A 16010-nucleotide genomic window follows, 5' to 3' on the forward strand; every position below is an offset into this window, starting at 1 on the left:
GTAGGCTGGCGGCTACGGCTCCGATTGGACCCCTAGCCTGGGAACCTCCATGTGCCGAGGGAGCGGCCCAAGACCAAGAAATAGGAAAAAGACAAAAAAAAAAAAAAACTGTGCATGCATACATACATTTAAGGTACGTTAAACCCAGCCTGTAAACATAAAGGGGCATGAGAGAAGGTGGAAGAGTATTCTAGAACTTAGAATTTTATGTGAATATTCTATACAATGTACAATAGATATACTTTGGTAAAGTATATCTATTTTATATATATATTTTTTTTCTCTTTGCTTTTTAGGGCTGCACCTGTGGCATATGGCGGTTCCCAGGCTAGGGGTCTAATCAGAGCTGTAGCCGCCGGCCTACCCCACAGCTCACAGCAACGCCGGATCCTTAACCCACTGAGCGAGGCCGGGGATCAAACCTGCATCTCCATGGATGCTAGTCGGATTCATTTCCCCTGCACCATGACGGTAAGTCCCATCTTTCTATTCTTTCATCGGAATGCCCCACACTTTGCAAGGAGGTTTTCTGCACATGCACACGTACGTATGCACGAACGAAGGGGGACAGGCTTCTTCCGGATGCCTAAGCTTAGTGCTGAAAAAAGCAAAGACGACATAAGGCAAAATACAAACATAGACTTTATTAAATGCTGCTCAATCCCCCAATGACGATCTCTCATTACAAAAGTTTTCCGCACGACTGCAAGTTAAGAGATTGGAATGGTACTCTGATAACAAAATGTGAGAAATACTTGACCAAATAAAAACATACACGACCTCTCTCTAGTCAGCTTGTCCAGAACCCTACAGAGGAAGCCTACTGCGATTCCTGTCCATAAAGCCAGGCGGTGCCAAGGAGCGTGCCGCCTCACCGCCCGGAGGGACTGGAGGTGGGCAGGCTGTGAGGACTGGAAGGGCCCTGCCTTCAGCCTTTCGGGGGAAGAGGAGGAATGAGTGAGAGGCGGGCCAGCGTTCACCGCGCCGCCGCCGCTGATCTGTGCTCGTCACTCCGGGAGGTGCCGGGGAAGGGGGATGTTCACGAGGAGCCGGCGGAGGAGTCTGGTTTACTTTCCCAGCTTTTCTTCATAATTTGTGCTTTAAAGAGCCTGGAAATTGAAGGTTTTGCTCCAATTCCAGAGTACAGTAATCTCTCTAACAAAGGCAGGCTTAGGGCAGGTCACTGCCTCCCTCCTGTGTCTGGGCGCGATGGAGGGAAGGTTGTCAGAGCTACGCCTCGGTTTTGTTTGAGGACATCTTTTTCCTAGGATGTAACTAAGGTCTGCAGCGACGTGAAAAGCACATTAGAAAAGGGAAAAATATACAGAGCAGACTACTCTATGTGCAACACAACCCCAAACAGAATTCAAGTCATGATTCTCACCACGCCCATAATTAGTTCACTCATATCGTAGATGATAAAGTTCATTCATTTCTGTGAAACTGCAGAAGTGACACAAATCAATGATTAGACAAAGGTTACAATATACTGTGGCTATGATATAGCCCAGGGCTATGTTTAGTCCATATATTTTTTTTTTTTCATTTACAGTTGCCAGAAAAAAAAAAATTGGCTTTTTAATTATATTATACTGATGAGGTTTGTTTCATAATTTTTACACATTTCAAAAAAGTGTACAAAACCGCCTATCCAGCAGAGGTGACAGGCTTTTTTTATTCATCGCTTGTATTGCTGAGGATACTGTGCATGTTGTAAGCACTGTTCTGCTTTTCTAGAGCTTTCTTTAGCTTTAGCTCCTCTAATTTTTTCCATAATTCTTCACGTTCCAATTCCTTCTTTTTCTCCCTGTAAATAAAGCAAAAATCTTGTTAGAAATGCACTTCAGAGCTGGAAGAAACTGCTATGTGGCAGTTTGCAGGAGGACGGACTGTTCTCTCACATGTCCCTTCAATCCCTCTGCTACAGCATTCGAGGCCTGTCCCCCAGGGCACCTCCTTCTCCTACAGGAACCCACGTCCTCGCACCTCCTGTACCGGCTGAGAGTCACCCCTCGCCTTCCCTGCCTGCATCTGATCACCACCACGGCCCTTGGGCTTCACGGTTAACTTCCGCAGGTAAGCCCCCTGCAGTGGCTGCAGCGGTCACGGCCACTCTTCTGCAGACAGATGGAAGGGCTGGCCACGCAGTCAGGCCAGGGCCGTTTCCAGGGGGAATCGCATCCTTTGGCCCCACAGCTCTAGCTCTTACCAGTTGTGTCTTATTATCTCTTGTCTCTTACATATCAAATGGAAACTTGCAAGTTTGAAAAGTCTGAATAATCTCTTTAGGAAAAAAACTCAAAATATGTTGCTTCAACTACTTCATTTCAATTTGAAAGAAAACGTTTCTGAATAACTTGGCTCAAACTATTGTGAATGTCTATATGAACATGTGAAAAAACCTTGGGCTTACGGTTCTGCACTTAAATGTGTTAAAGTGCTGATTTATGCAGATACTAAGATATCCACTGACTTGAAAATACCACCTTGGTAAAATGGGCAGCTTAAAAACTATCAAACTATTGTGCAAGGAACAGGTGACGGGTAAGCTCACTATGAAAGCCCATGTGGACTAAAGTGATTCTCGTAAATGTACAAGTCAGATTGTGCACAACAGTATTTAAAATGCGGCATAAACTGTATTTCACAATGCAGATGCTACAGACTGATGACCTCTAAGGCTCAGAATGAAACAAGAAGAAAAAATTAGAAACAATGTAACTGTGAGGCGTTTCCCTGAATATGTATGAATTGGAAGTGTTTATTAGGGACATTCAGATTGTAATGCTTGTCGTCACTGGCTTCTTAAACACTGGACTAAATTACCGTCAACTGATCCAAAATACACAGATAACCCTGTCATTAAAAATGTCAAATACCTTTGTCTTTCAGCCTTGTATGAGCTCGTAAGGTCATCGAAAAGCTTCCCGTTCATCTCCATGAGGGTTTTCAGCACGTTGTACACCAGCGCCACAATGGTCCTAGAGTGGAAACGAGCCAGTGCTGGTTATTGCTGCCACTACTCGACGGGAGATACAACACTGTCATCTTGGAAATGGGTTAGATGCTGGCTGACTCAGTCTACCTTAGAAATGATAAACTAAAGTTCAAGAAGTTTAGAAATTTGCTCGAGGCCACACAGCCAGTGGTGGGAGAGGTGGTCTGTCTGATTCCAAAACTCATGGCCTTCCCCCTGTATCGTGCTTAGATGACATCCTAAAAATGTTGTGGTCAGCTTCCCGTAGGCTCTAGAGTCTACTGTCACGAACCAGAATAACAGCATCAAAAGAAGTTGAAAAAGATCCAATCACCGTAACTTGTAAGAAGAAAGTAGAAAACAGGATAAGGGAGCTGAGAATATATGCAAAATCTAAACACTACGATGTGACTTTCATGTACTGTTTTCTTTTTAGGGCCGCACCGGCGGCATATGGAGGTTCCCAGGCTAAGGGTCCAACTGGAGCTGCAGCCGCCGGCCTACACCACAGCCACAGGAACGCCAGATCCTTAGTCCACTGGGTGAGGCCAGGGATTGAACCCGTGCCTCATGGATGCTAGTCGGGTTTGTTAACCGATTTGCCACGATGGGAACTCCCGGATGTGACTTTAACCACTGAAGCTCCCCCGAGCCAGGCCAGCTCTGGGGGTGAGCCCAGATCCTGGTGGCCTGCAGTCTGCCAGCGCTCTGCAGATGGTGGGTTAGTTTCCCCAACAGTGTTTAACCACACACTGGGGCAGCATGCCACACCAGACAGTCCCCACCCTAGATCTGTAATTTTCAACTGAAAGGAAGAATACATAGACACATATATTTATAGCTCCACAAAACTATGTATAAAGTACAGAACAGAATAAAGCTATGTAACGTTAACCTTGGAATCGATTCCAGGTGATTTCAAGGATGAGCTATGAGATCAAGTGACAAAAAGGCTAAACAAACAAAACCACAAGAGTAACAATCAACAAAAAAAGACACTTACGGATTCCAGTGTTCTTTGGAGATTTTATACAAACTGCCAAACATAATTGGCAGAATTTTATCAATGTTCTCCTCAATCAAACTAAGAATATATTCATTATTCCAGAAGTACAATGCCCTTTCTGCAACCTGAAAAAGACATTTAGATGTGTCAAAACGAAAAACGTAATAGTACAAGATAAACATGGCTTTTCTGAAAATATCATACCTGAAAATGAGAACTGGATACACACTTGGATATCTGCTTAAAAAGGGGCTCTTCAATTTTTTTGAATTGTGTTGGTTCAATGACATCTAAGATTTCTTCAATTTCTCCTAAAAACATCACCTGGGTTAAAAAAAATTTTTTTAAGAAACATAGTATGACAAATTATATGATGTTAGTATAGAAAACACAGAAATGAATAGGTTAATCTACAAATTAACAGTGGATGAAAAAAACAGTACGTGCAGTTTACGATAATGTCGAGCTAGTCTCTCTGATCCCCATGACACCCCCACTCGGTAGCAGTGACGGTACACTCAGCCCAAAGAAGCACGGTTATAACTCGAGATTGAAAAGTCCTAATAAAATGCAGTTTTTGTTAAACAAGGCCCACCTCTTTCTGACTGCATGTTTTTGGCCAAAATTTCAGCAATCCTCTGATCACCTGCAAAAAAGGGAAAAGTTTAGCATGAATTAAGCAATGAAGCTGCTTAGTCCCAAGAAATTTTAAATAACTGATAACCTCAATGTTGATTAATATCTATGTACATCTCCTTCCCTTTACTCTGGCTCAGCTTTAGACTTTCACCAATTCCAACAGATAATGATTGAGAGTCTTTGTATCAGATGCTGTTCCAGATGCTAGGAGCCTGCTGATAACAGGACGGAGGAGGTCCCTGATGTTCATGAAGCAGGAAGACCAACACAAATTATCAATTAAGCTTACAAATAAAATAATTTTAATAGTAAGTGCTACTTTCCTACTAAGAAAATAAGGGAAAATATGAGATAATGACTTGGTGGGGTTGGGGGAAGGTTATTTTAGAAATTAAGGAACAGATGATTCCTGTTACTTAAACCATGATGAAGCACTCAAGCCAGAAGGTTCTCTATTTCACGGCTAGCACAATCTTGATAACCCAAACACAAGAAAACAAGGGATCATGAATTTAAGTAAACATAGTTACAAAATTTGTATTACACAGAATACAACAGTATATTAACAGAACATTAACTACCTGCCCAATAACTAATTCCTGAAATTCTAGGATGTTTCAACTCATTACAGTTATAGGTTAAAAGGGAGGAGAAAAACTCTTATGATCAGAGTTGCCACCATGGTTCAGTGGAAACAAATATGACTAGTGCCCATGAGGATGAGGGTCGTTCAATCCTTGGTCCTGCTCAGTGGGTTATGGATCCGGCATTGCCGTGAGTTCTGGTGTAGGTCGCTGACGCGGCTTGGAGCCAGTGTTGCTATGGCTACGGCTATGACTAGGCCAGCAGCTACAGCTCTAATTGGACCCCTAGCATGGGAATTTCCATATGCCGTGGGTGCAGGCCCCCCCCCCCAAAAAAAGAAAAACCGAACTATATGATCATTGCAAAAGATTTTGCACAGTTATTTGATTTTTTTTTTTTTTTTGTCTTTTTCACATTTCTTGGGCCGCTCCTGTGGCATATGGAGGCTCCCAGGCTAGGGGTCTAATTAGAGCTGTAGCCACCGGCCTACGCCAGAGCCACAGCAATGCGGGATCCGAGGCACGTCTGCAACCTACACCACAGCTCATGGCAACGCCGGATCCTTAACCCACTGAGCAAGGCCAGGGATCGAACCCACAACCTCATGGTTCCTAGTCAGATTCGTTAACCACTGCGCCATGACGGGAACTCCAGTTATTTGATTTTTTTGATTAACTATATATTCTGATAAAAGTTTAGTAAGCCAGAGCTAAGAATTTATCAGAAACTATCAGCAATCAACTTATATAAATTGATTTCTTGGAAACAGGCAGTAAAACCAACTGGACCTGCTGCTTTTGTGCAAATAAATCTTTGACGGCCTTTTAGGTAATTTTAGTTATTGGTCTTGTCCAGTACTGAAGAACACTCGTCCAGACTAAAATTGGGAAGAACACTATTCTGGAGTCAGTCCAGTAAGATGAAAAGGATCTGATGAAAAATGTTGGAAAGGAATACCAGAATTATACTTATTTGTCTAAGATTATAATTATATACCCCCTAAATATTAAAAAACTAAAAAATACTAAAATGAGTATGAAAATTCAATATGTGGCCATATAAAAGACAAGTATAGAAAAAATTTGAGGCAAAGTATCAGTAATAATTATGAAAATAAGATATCTTTCATAACAAAAAACTAATGCAGATAATACAATTCGTAAGAAATGTTTACAATTTATATGAAAAAACCTATAAAAATTGCCTGAATATCATGAAAGACTAAAAATAGATGAGATGAACCAGTATTGTACATATATTTCCTCCAATACTAAATCTATACAAGTAATACAATTTCAGTCAAATACCAACTGAGTTATTTTATGAAACTATAAACAGGTATTTCGAAATCCATAAATGTTAAGTAAACAGCCAAAAATTTTTTAAGGGGGAGGAGGATAAAATTAATGGAATGGAACCTGTACTACTGAGATCAGTAATTAAAACAATATGATAGCAGCATGGAAAGTGACAGAAAAGATATATAACAGGAGTATCCAGACAGACAGAAATACATATGAGGTTTAATATATGACAAAGGTGGCATTTCAGTTCCATGAGAAACAGCTGAATTGGTGGGTACGTGAACTGGTGGCTCATTGGTTGGAAGGAAAAAAGTGTAGTTCCTCTGGCAGGCAGACTTCTGAAATGATCTCCTGTGATCCTTACTTCCTGAATTCACACTCTTGTGTAGTCAAGCCCTCCCCTTAAGTGTGGACTGGTCTAGTGACTTGCTTCTAACAATCAGACTGTGGCGAAAGGGACAGAATGTCACTTCTATGACAAAGTGACAAAACACTGTGACTTCCATCTTAGCAGTAGACTCTCTAGGGCTTTCTTGTCTTGCAAGCTGCTATGTTGGAGAGGCCCAAGTAATAAGGAATTGATGGTGGCCTCAGGCTAACAGCCAGCTAGGAACCCTGAAGAACCGAATTCTACCACCAGCAATCATGTGAACCCAGAAGCAGGTCCTTTCTCATCTGAGCCTTATATGCAACTCCATTCCCTTGCTGATGCCTTGACTTTAGCCTTGTGAGAGACCCTGAGGCAAAGGACCCAGCTAAGCCATGCCTGGATTCCTGATTCACAGAAACTGAGATAATAAACGGTTGTTGTTTTAAGCAACTCAATTTTGTGATAATTTTGTTATGCCAGCAACAGAAAAATAATACAGTTCCATACTTCTGTCATACTGAAAAATTTCAATTTCAAATGGTGTAGTGGGTTGAATGCTGGCCCTCAAACAGATATGTCCATGTCCTAATCTCTGAAATCTATGAATGTGACTTATTTGGAAAATGGGTCTTCCAGAGAAAATTAAGGATCTCAAGATGAAATCATCCTGGGTTATGTGGATGGGCCCTAAATCCAATGACAAGTATGCTTGTAAGAGAACACAGAGGAAAGACAGAAGGGGCAGCAACATGAGATTGCAGTGATGCAGCCACAAGCCCAGGACACCCTGAGACACCAGAAACTGGAAGAGGCAAGGAACAGTATCTCCCCTAGAGCATCTGGAGGGAGTGCAGCCCTGCCCACCTTGATTCTGGACCTCTGACCTTCAGAACTCTGAGAGAATAAATTTGTTATTTTAAGCCACCAAGGTAATTTGTCACGTCAGCTCTAGGAAACTATTATAGATGGAATAAAGTTTTAACACATAAAAACTAAATCTGTAAAGTAACTAGAGTATAACTAGAATTAGTTTTATAATCTCAAAGGTTAGAAGGATTTTACCTAGCACAACAAGACCAGAAGCCTTAATGCTGAACAGATACCCCTACATAAATTTTTTTTTAGTTCTTTAAAAAGGCAAAGATTAAAAACAGTATATTCAAAGTGAAAAAAACTCCAAATGAATACAAAAAATTTGTAAAATATAATAGGAAAAGCCTTAAAAGTAGGCAAAGGACACGTAAATATAAATGACCAATAACCATGCAGAAGGATGGCTATAATAATTTTTAAAAGGCAATTAAAATAATATTTCATACCTACTAGACTAGCAAAAAATTAAAACAACATTCAGCCCTGGCTGATAAGGGGAAACAGGCACCTTCAAACTCTGGACTGGAATACAGAATTGTTCTAACTTTTTGAAAGGCAACTTAGAATATATTAAAATTTTCATGGATTCTTTGACCCAGCAACATGGTTTTAATTTCAGTAGTTTAGTTTTTTAAAAATTTCATATACAGTACAATTTTTTTTCCTTTTTTTGAGTATAGTTCTGACGTTTTTTGAAAACACAGTTTTTTTTTTGTTTTTTTTTTTTTGTTTTTTTGGTAACCAATGTCACAGAAAGGAGCCAGAATAATTTCAACATCCTAAAACATCCCCACACCCAACAACATATTTATAACAATGAAAACTCCAATCACGCAGTGTTTACTAATTAAGGATTGCTTAAATATGTTACTGTAATTCATATAATGGAATTTGATGCTACCAGAGAAAAAAAATGAAGCAAATTAATATGAAAGGATATTCACATTATATTGAAAGATGAAAAAACCTGGTCAGCACTGTCCTGCTGTTTAATCTATACATAAATATACATATAGAAAAACAATTCTAGAAATACATCCACCAATTTATATGGTTATCTCTAGGGGACCAGATTTCAAGTAACTTCCCCCACCTTATGCTCTATGGTTTTGTCTAGTGTGAACCAAATTAACACACATTATTTTCATAAATGGAAGTAACAAAGTCATTTCCATTTTGGAAAATAAAATAGTTTCAATACAAGATATGGGAACATAAAGAATGTGACAAACTAGCCAAGGCTCTGACTAATTTATAATCAAAGGAGCTATGACATGAATGCCAGGCTTATAGAAAATGACTAATAGGGCTCAAACCCAAGGACTTGGGTGCTAGAACGGCCTATAGGAGAAAGTGTAGGATCTCTGTATCTACAGATCTTTATCAACTGAAAAATACTTTCCTTTGTCAACTTGGACATTTTACCTTCTCATCCTGTTTCTATTTCCACTGACCCAACTCACCTAACCCAAATGCCCTCATCCCTCTCCCTAACCTTTTTCTCTTTAAAAAGAAATCACCTATCTCCCCAATCCACTCCACATTAATTTAACTTATACATATTTAAATTATATCTGTTTATTACTTACCAAGCATGAACCATGACTTATTATATTATGGGTTTTCTTTGTCTCAATTCTAATGAGAGTTATCATGGATTTGTATTAAGATTTAATCCACCTTAGAGGTTTATGTGGTTTGATGTAAATACTAGGCTTCTAATTCTCCTGATTTGTCTTTAAAAACTGTTTTTAGCTGTTTCCAGAAAGAATTGCAAGTGTAAAAAGTCTAAAACTCTAAATATCAGAGAGTGGAAGAGTAACTTTCATTCCTTTACAAAGACAAAGCTCAAGTCAGGAGTTCCCACTATGGCTCAGTGGTAATGAACCCCACTAGTATCCATGAGGATGCAGGTTCAATCCCTGGCCTTGCTCAGTGGGTTGAGGATCTGGTGTTGCCATGAGCTGGTAAGCAGACGCGGCTTGTCTCTGGCATTGCTGTGGCTGTGGTGCAGGCTGGCAGCTGCAGCTCTGATTAGACCCCTAATCCGGGAACTTCCACATGCTGCGGGGTGTGGCCCCAAGTACATATACTTTTTTCCGAGCACCCCAGCCTCAGAAAGTTCTAACATAAAGAAAATATTATAATTTAAGTCCCTTAAACCCTCTGCTATTCTTTAAGAACTCTTAAATATTTAGATCTAGGATATCTAGAAAACTCTCAAACTGCTTATTTCGCCAAGGTTAAAATGTTGTTTTCTATGCTTTTACTCTTTTCTGTCTTTCCCTAAACTTACCTTCTGTTTTTTGAACCTTCAATTTTCATAACATTTTTATTCTCTCCTAAATCTTTGTCATTGACAAACAGTAAAATTCAAAGACTGAATTGCTATGCTGAAAAAGTAAAGAGTCTATTATTCTAAGATTATATCTTTTTTTATAATGATTATTTTTTCCATTATAGTTGATTTACAGCGTTCTGTCAATTTTCTACTGTACAGCATGGTGACCCAGTCACACATACACATTCTTTTTCTCACATTGTCCTCCATCATGCTTCCCTGCAAGTGACTAGACATAGTTCCCAGTGCTATGCAGCAAGATCTCATTGCTTATCCATTCCAAATGCAATAGTGGGAGTTCCCGTCGTGGCACAGTGGTTAACGAATCCGACTGGGAACCATGAGGTTGCGGGTTCGGTCCCTGCCCTTGCTCAGTGGGTTGATGATCCGGCGTTGCCGTGAGCTGTGGTGTAGGTTGCAGACGCGGCTCGGATCCCACGTTGCTGTGGCTCTGGTGTAGGCTGGCGGCTATGGCTCCGATTTGACCCTTAGCCTGGGAATCTCCATATGCCGCGGGAGCGGCCCAAGAAATAGCAAAAAGACAAAAAAAAAAAAAAAAAAAAAAAAAAACCAAATGCAATAGTTTGCATCTATTAACCCCAGATTCCCAGTCCATTCCACTTCCTCCCCCTTGGCAACCACAAATTTAAGATACATCTTAATCACCAAAGGCAAGGAAATGTTTTTAATCCCTATCATGTGGATTACTCTTAATAAGAGGGAAAAATCTTATTTCTAAAGACAAAACAAAACTCAAGGGAATAGTTTCGGGACCCTTACAGTATATTTTAATTTTAAAAGATTAAAAAGGCTATCACTGAAGATACTATGTATATAAAATTTCGCTGTAGTCTTTTGATCCTGTTATCATACATCATAACTACTGTGTTTCAATATTAATCTATATTTAAGTTATTCAAGGCATACCTCATAACTCATGAAAACTCACTGTCCCAACCTCACTTTTTAAAATACAGATTTCAAATATCACTTTGCTTCTTCTAAATAATTTTATAGTTTAAGAAATATTACTACTACTTATTGATAACTCTATGAGGATAGAAAGAGGGTTGAAGTGGAATGCTACAATGCAGACCAAAAACATAAAAATAAGTCCAACACTTACTGGTTCTGTTAGTGTTGTATCTTTCTCCAGGAACTGTACAACACAGTAGGCTAGCTAAAATGCAAGGGACAGTTTACAAATATTACTGAGTGAAATAATATTTAGTAATGCAGGATTTTTATATTTAGCTAACAAAAACATCCTGATTTTGACAAACTTTATCGCAATACATAAAAATGAATATACTCGTCACTGTCTAAGCAGCTTCTACTTCAAAAAACACGTCCTTTTTCAGTAGTAACTACTGAACTTTAAGTTAACCGAAATATTAGAGAAATGTAGTTGGGCATATCAATCTTCTTCTGTCATTTAGGTGACAGAGCAGTTCTCTGGGGAATTAAAAGTAACTGTCTTTATCTCACAAATCAGCAATTTTACTATAGCCCACTAAATAAATAAGTTAAAAAACAGATAAAGTGGACTGACCTAAGACTGGAGTTAACATTTTAGTTTTCCAGTGTGTTGCTAACATGTATGCCTATGCTGATATATTATTCTCTGAGTATTAACAGAGGAAACTAAAGCATCCTCTAACTAGGTCATCACGGCTAGATGGAACATTCTGCAGGTATGTGGGATTCATTCAAAGTCACACAGATAACTAGGTCAAGGCCTGGACTAGAAGAGAACGTGACCCTTCCTACATCTGCACTTAAGCGTGCACTGAGCTTATTTAAGAATACTGAATCTCTCAATGCTTTAAAAGTATGATACAGTAAAAATTTGCTTTGGGCAACTTACAAAGCAAATTGCTTAATTATACTTAAAACTGCCACCTCGATATTTCTCAATTTTTCTGCCTTTCTATCAGTCTTTGTAGCAATAGTCATTCCCACCTGAAATTTTCCTGAAACTTACCTGAGCATGAAACAAAGCTAATCCTTTCGCAGTATGCATAGGAATAAGAACCTTCATTAGAAATTGTTTATGTTCTGCTTTCAGTGGCAATGCAAAGCCATTGATAATACTGGAGGGAAAAAAAGGCAGGGGAAGGGTTAAGTAGTTACTACTTTATTTCTAAAAGTTATTACAACCATGAGTACAGAAGGAATTGCTCTGCTTCCGTCCTGGCGTTGAATGGCTTCCTCATCTGCAAACTACTTTAGACAGACTATTGCTGTGAGGTCTGTTCCTTTAAGTCATCCGCTGTCCCTGTGAAAGTTTCCCAAAAGAAAACAGGACTGCCGATTTAACGTCCCAGTTCTTCTCCAAAGCACAGGGGAGTCAATATGCAATACTGTTAGAATTTTCAGTATTTTCCGAAGTAAATGGGGAGCTTCTCTTCACTTATTGAGACATCTGAAATTAAGACGCAGTTCTCTCCATAACCATTCCCTAAATATTAACAGAGGGTCTAAACTTCTCTCGAGTTAATACTGCTACGTGGTGAATAAGAAAGGTGGAATGTTCACATCAACTAAAAATCACAGGGTACAGATTCTTCTAAAAAGAGCAGAGTGATTTAGGAATGGTCTAGCAACATCTGAACAAGAATGACTGTAACTTCGTCAAAGATTCACCATAGCGGATTTCATCTCTTCCCAATCAGATCCTATAAGTTTCTGAGGGCAGTCTGGCAAAATCAGGCATAAAATATGCCACAGCTTCAAAAGCAGGAAGAAGCCTCCTCTGAACCAGATGTCTTACATGGCAGTACTTTAATATGCTGACCATCTAAAAAGCTATAATAAGAATTCAGTTGAGAAACTATGTCTTATGCTCTATATTTAAACTCCAAAATACAAAATCATTTCTCTAATCCCAGCTAATATTTTAATACATAAAACATTCAAAGTTATTTAATTCTTAAAAAGATCAAAAAACTGACCTACCTTCCTAATATTTCAAGGAGCTCAGCAACACCATTGAAATGCTCTGTTTCATATATAAACCTGAGTTGAAAATAAAGACAGATGAAATGAAAAAATCAAACATCAGAAAACTAAACTGAGAGTAAGTGGCGGAAAGGTATAAAGAGATCAGCCAAAGGGCGAACATAAATGTACAAGCACACGTTAGGAACTCTCTGTGAGCTTTTTGCCGCTAATCAGTTACTTCTTAGCTATCTTATGAAAGAATGTCTATTTCCTATTAAATCACATATACTTTTGCTAAAACTTGCCATATATTAAGATAACAATTAATTCCATCTGGAATAGTTTATTTTACTTTAAAATTTATATGAAAGATGGATTTTTCTCAAAGAAATACTTCTCAAAATAGGAAACCTCTACTCATATGAAACTCTAAGAGAAAAAAGGACTCAAAAAGTAACGAAGCCGCTTTTATTTAGAATTTCTCTAAGCCTAAACTACACAGGCTGCCTAGCTTTAGAAAGATGAGGGTTGCCTTTAAAGTAGGGAGTCATAAACTCAAATGACTACCGCACAGGCAGGGAAGAGACGATAAATGACGGATGTGGACCCCGGAGAGATGACAGAGAATTGGGGAAAGCTGCTCGCTCTAGAGGAGGCAGCTATTACTCATCTCTGATTGTTACAATGGGAAAACGCCAAGTCTAATTCTGCCGGATCTTCAATAAAAACAAACCAAACCAAACCTGAAATGTGGGTATTAAAAAGCAAAATCCCCTCATCGGCAGCAACTACTTAATGAATTATCATTTATAAAGTAGTCAAAGACAGGCCCCATATAAATTAAATTAGCTTTGTCAAAAAAGCCAATGAAAGTACTTGCAAGAGCTATTGATTTAAGTAGTATTTACATTCAAAATTTTTAAGCAATTGCTCAAATAGATGACTAGACAAATTCTCCTCTCAATACCTTTTAAACATGATTAACACTGGTATTATCTATTACAAACTTTCTTCACCACTACTATCCACTTAGATAAGAAGGAGGTTGTTACACATTTCTAAAAAGTTATGTGCAGAAAAATGGCTAAAATGACATGCAGAAAAATGGCTAAAAATGACAAATTCTAGTAAGTTTATAAATTTCAGTATTAAAAATTAAACTAAAGCAACCGGAATAAAGGGAAATAAGGGGGGAGTGCTATATATGAATACACAACCAATTTACCTGAGAAAAATGTTGTTAATTTGTTTTCTGATGAATGCTCTTAATCCAAGAAATTTCCCATAAATTCGATGCAGAACCGTCTTCAGGAAGTCACGTTCTCTGGGATCTTCACTATCAAAAAGCTCCAGGAGCTTTAAAAAAAATCTGAGAAATTACTTTTAAAAAATAATCAAGCTAAAACTTCACTCTATTCTAATTTTGATTTTAAGATAACACACAAAATCTTTTAAAAATTTTAAAAGATTCTGCTTAATCAGTTTGATTTTATCCTTGTTAAATAATGAAGCTAAAGAAAAGTTCAGTATTTTTTTTACTTCATTTTGAAAAACAACACACAATAAATAATACAAACATTTCAAAATGTGGAGTTTTGGAGTTCCCGTCATGGCGCAGTGGTTAACGACTAGGAACCATGAGGTTGCGGGTTCGGTCCCTGCCCTTGCTCAGTGGGTTAACGGTCCGGCGTTGCCGTGAGCTGTGGTGTAGGTTGCAGACGCGGCTCGGATCCCGTGTTGCTGTGGCTCTGGCGTAGGCCGGTGGCTACAGCTCCGATTGGACCCCTAGCCTGGGACCCTCCATATGCTGCGGGAGTGGCCCAAGAAATGGCAAAAAGAAAAAAAAAAAAAAAAAAAAATCAAAATGTGGAGTTTTTTTTTTTTTTTTTTTGCCTTGCCACTCAATTTAAAATGCTGTCCTACTCTTGACTATTAAACAGGGCTCATAATTACTTTAAAATTACTTTTAAAATTAAAATTTGAAATTTAAGAGATTTCTGATATGTCAAAATTACATATAAAATCCTAAGCTTATAGACTGCAAATTGTTAAATAAATGAAGTTTAAAAAATATGCACTCACGAATGTGTATTTCTAGTTTACTAGGAAAATTTATACAAACCTTCTTTTCTTATGATTTTACACTAAATATTCCAGCAGTCACAATGCCAACAGCTCAAAAATTAACATTTAGTAGGCAAAATATTGGTAGATACATGTTAATACAGTGAAAATCATTCATGAAATAATACTGAAACAAAAGATGAGACTACAGATTTCTATTTAAAAGTCAGTTCCGGAGTTCCCGTCATGGCTCAACATTTAATGAACCTGACTAGTATCCATGAGGATGCGGGTTTAATCCCTGGCCTCGCGCGGTGGGTCAGGGATCTGGCGTTGCTGTGAACTGTGGTGTAGTCTGTAGATGTGGCTTGGATCCTGCATTGCTGTGGCTGTGGTATGGCAGCTGCAGTTCTGTTTCAACCCCTAGCCTGGCAACTTCCATATGCTGAGAGTAAGACCCTTAAAAAAAAAAAAAAAAAAAAAAAAAAAAGGCATATAAGGACAGTGCCTGGCACATAAAAAGCACTCAATAATCCCTCGCTTCCTCCTTCTGAAATCCCACGATTTGAACATAACCTGGAATCATGCACTTGATTTCTTCTCTTCAAATAATGAATGTCTAAATTTATACTTTAGATTTTTCTCCTGTACATCTAAGTCTTAAAACTTACCACCTAATCAAATAATTAAAAAATACAAAAGCTGAGAATTCCCATAGTACTATATATTAAAGCAACACATTAAGAATACCTCATAGAATTGATCTGTGAAAGCAGTGATTTAAACTTCTAGAAACAAATTGCTGGGCCATGACTTCTCAGATAATTCAGACATTTAGAGCAGACGGTAGAAAAGGGTCCCAACCTACCAGTTTTCTTGTTTCCCCTACTTCTTCCCCTTGCTGAGTA

General features: G+C 38.6%; 2 protein-coding genes across 2 annotated transcripts in view; one reads left to right on the forward strand and one right to left on the reverse strand.

Annotated features, from left to right (window-relative positions):
* PACC1 (proton activated chloride channel 1) overlaps positions 1 to 1354 on the forward strand; it is a 36401-nt gene extending 35047 nt beyond the window's left edge. The window contains exon 8 of the transcript XR_014816561.1: positions 372 to 1354. The gene's annotated coding sequence lies outside the window, so the exon portion shown is untranslated. The remainder of the gene's footprint in view (positions 1 to 371) is intronic.
* PPP2R5A (protein phosphatase 2 regulatory subunit B'alpha) overlaps positions 628 to 16010 on the reverse strand; it is a 71920-nt gene continuing 56537 nt past the window's right edge. The window contains 9 exon segments of the mRNA NM_001100192.1: positions 628 to 1807; positions 2880 to 2981; positions 3981 to 4108; positions 4188 to 4307; positions 4579 to 4629; positions 11222 to 11275; positions 12080 to 12188; positions 13054 to 13113; positions 14264 to 14394. Of these exon segments, the coding sequence (NP_001093662.1) occupies positions 1675 to 1807; positions 2880 to 2981; positions 3981 to 4108; positions 4188 to 4307; positions 4579 to 4629; positions 11222 to 11275; positions 12080 to 12188; positions 13054 to 13113; positions 14264 to 14394 (888 nt within the window). The 3' untranslated portion in view covers positions 628 to 1674.

This window comes from Sus scrofa, chromosome 9 (genome assembly GCF_054392235.1).
Source record: "Sus scrofa isolate SSC_HxYL_T2T_F1_AM1 chromosome 9, Sscrofa_HxYL_maternal_Yorkshire_Landrace_v2.0, whole genome shotgun sequence".
Taxonomy (NCBI): domain Eukaryota; kingdom Metazoa; phylum Chordata; class Mammalia; order Artiodactyla; family Suidae; genus Sus; species Sus scrofa.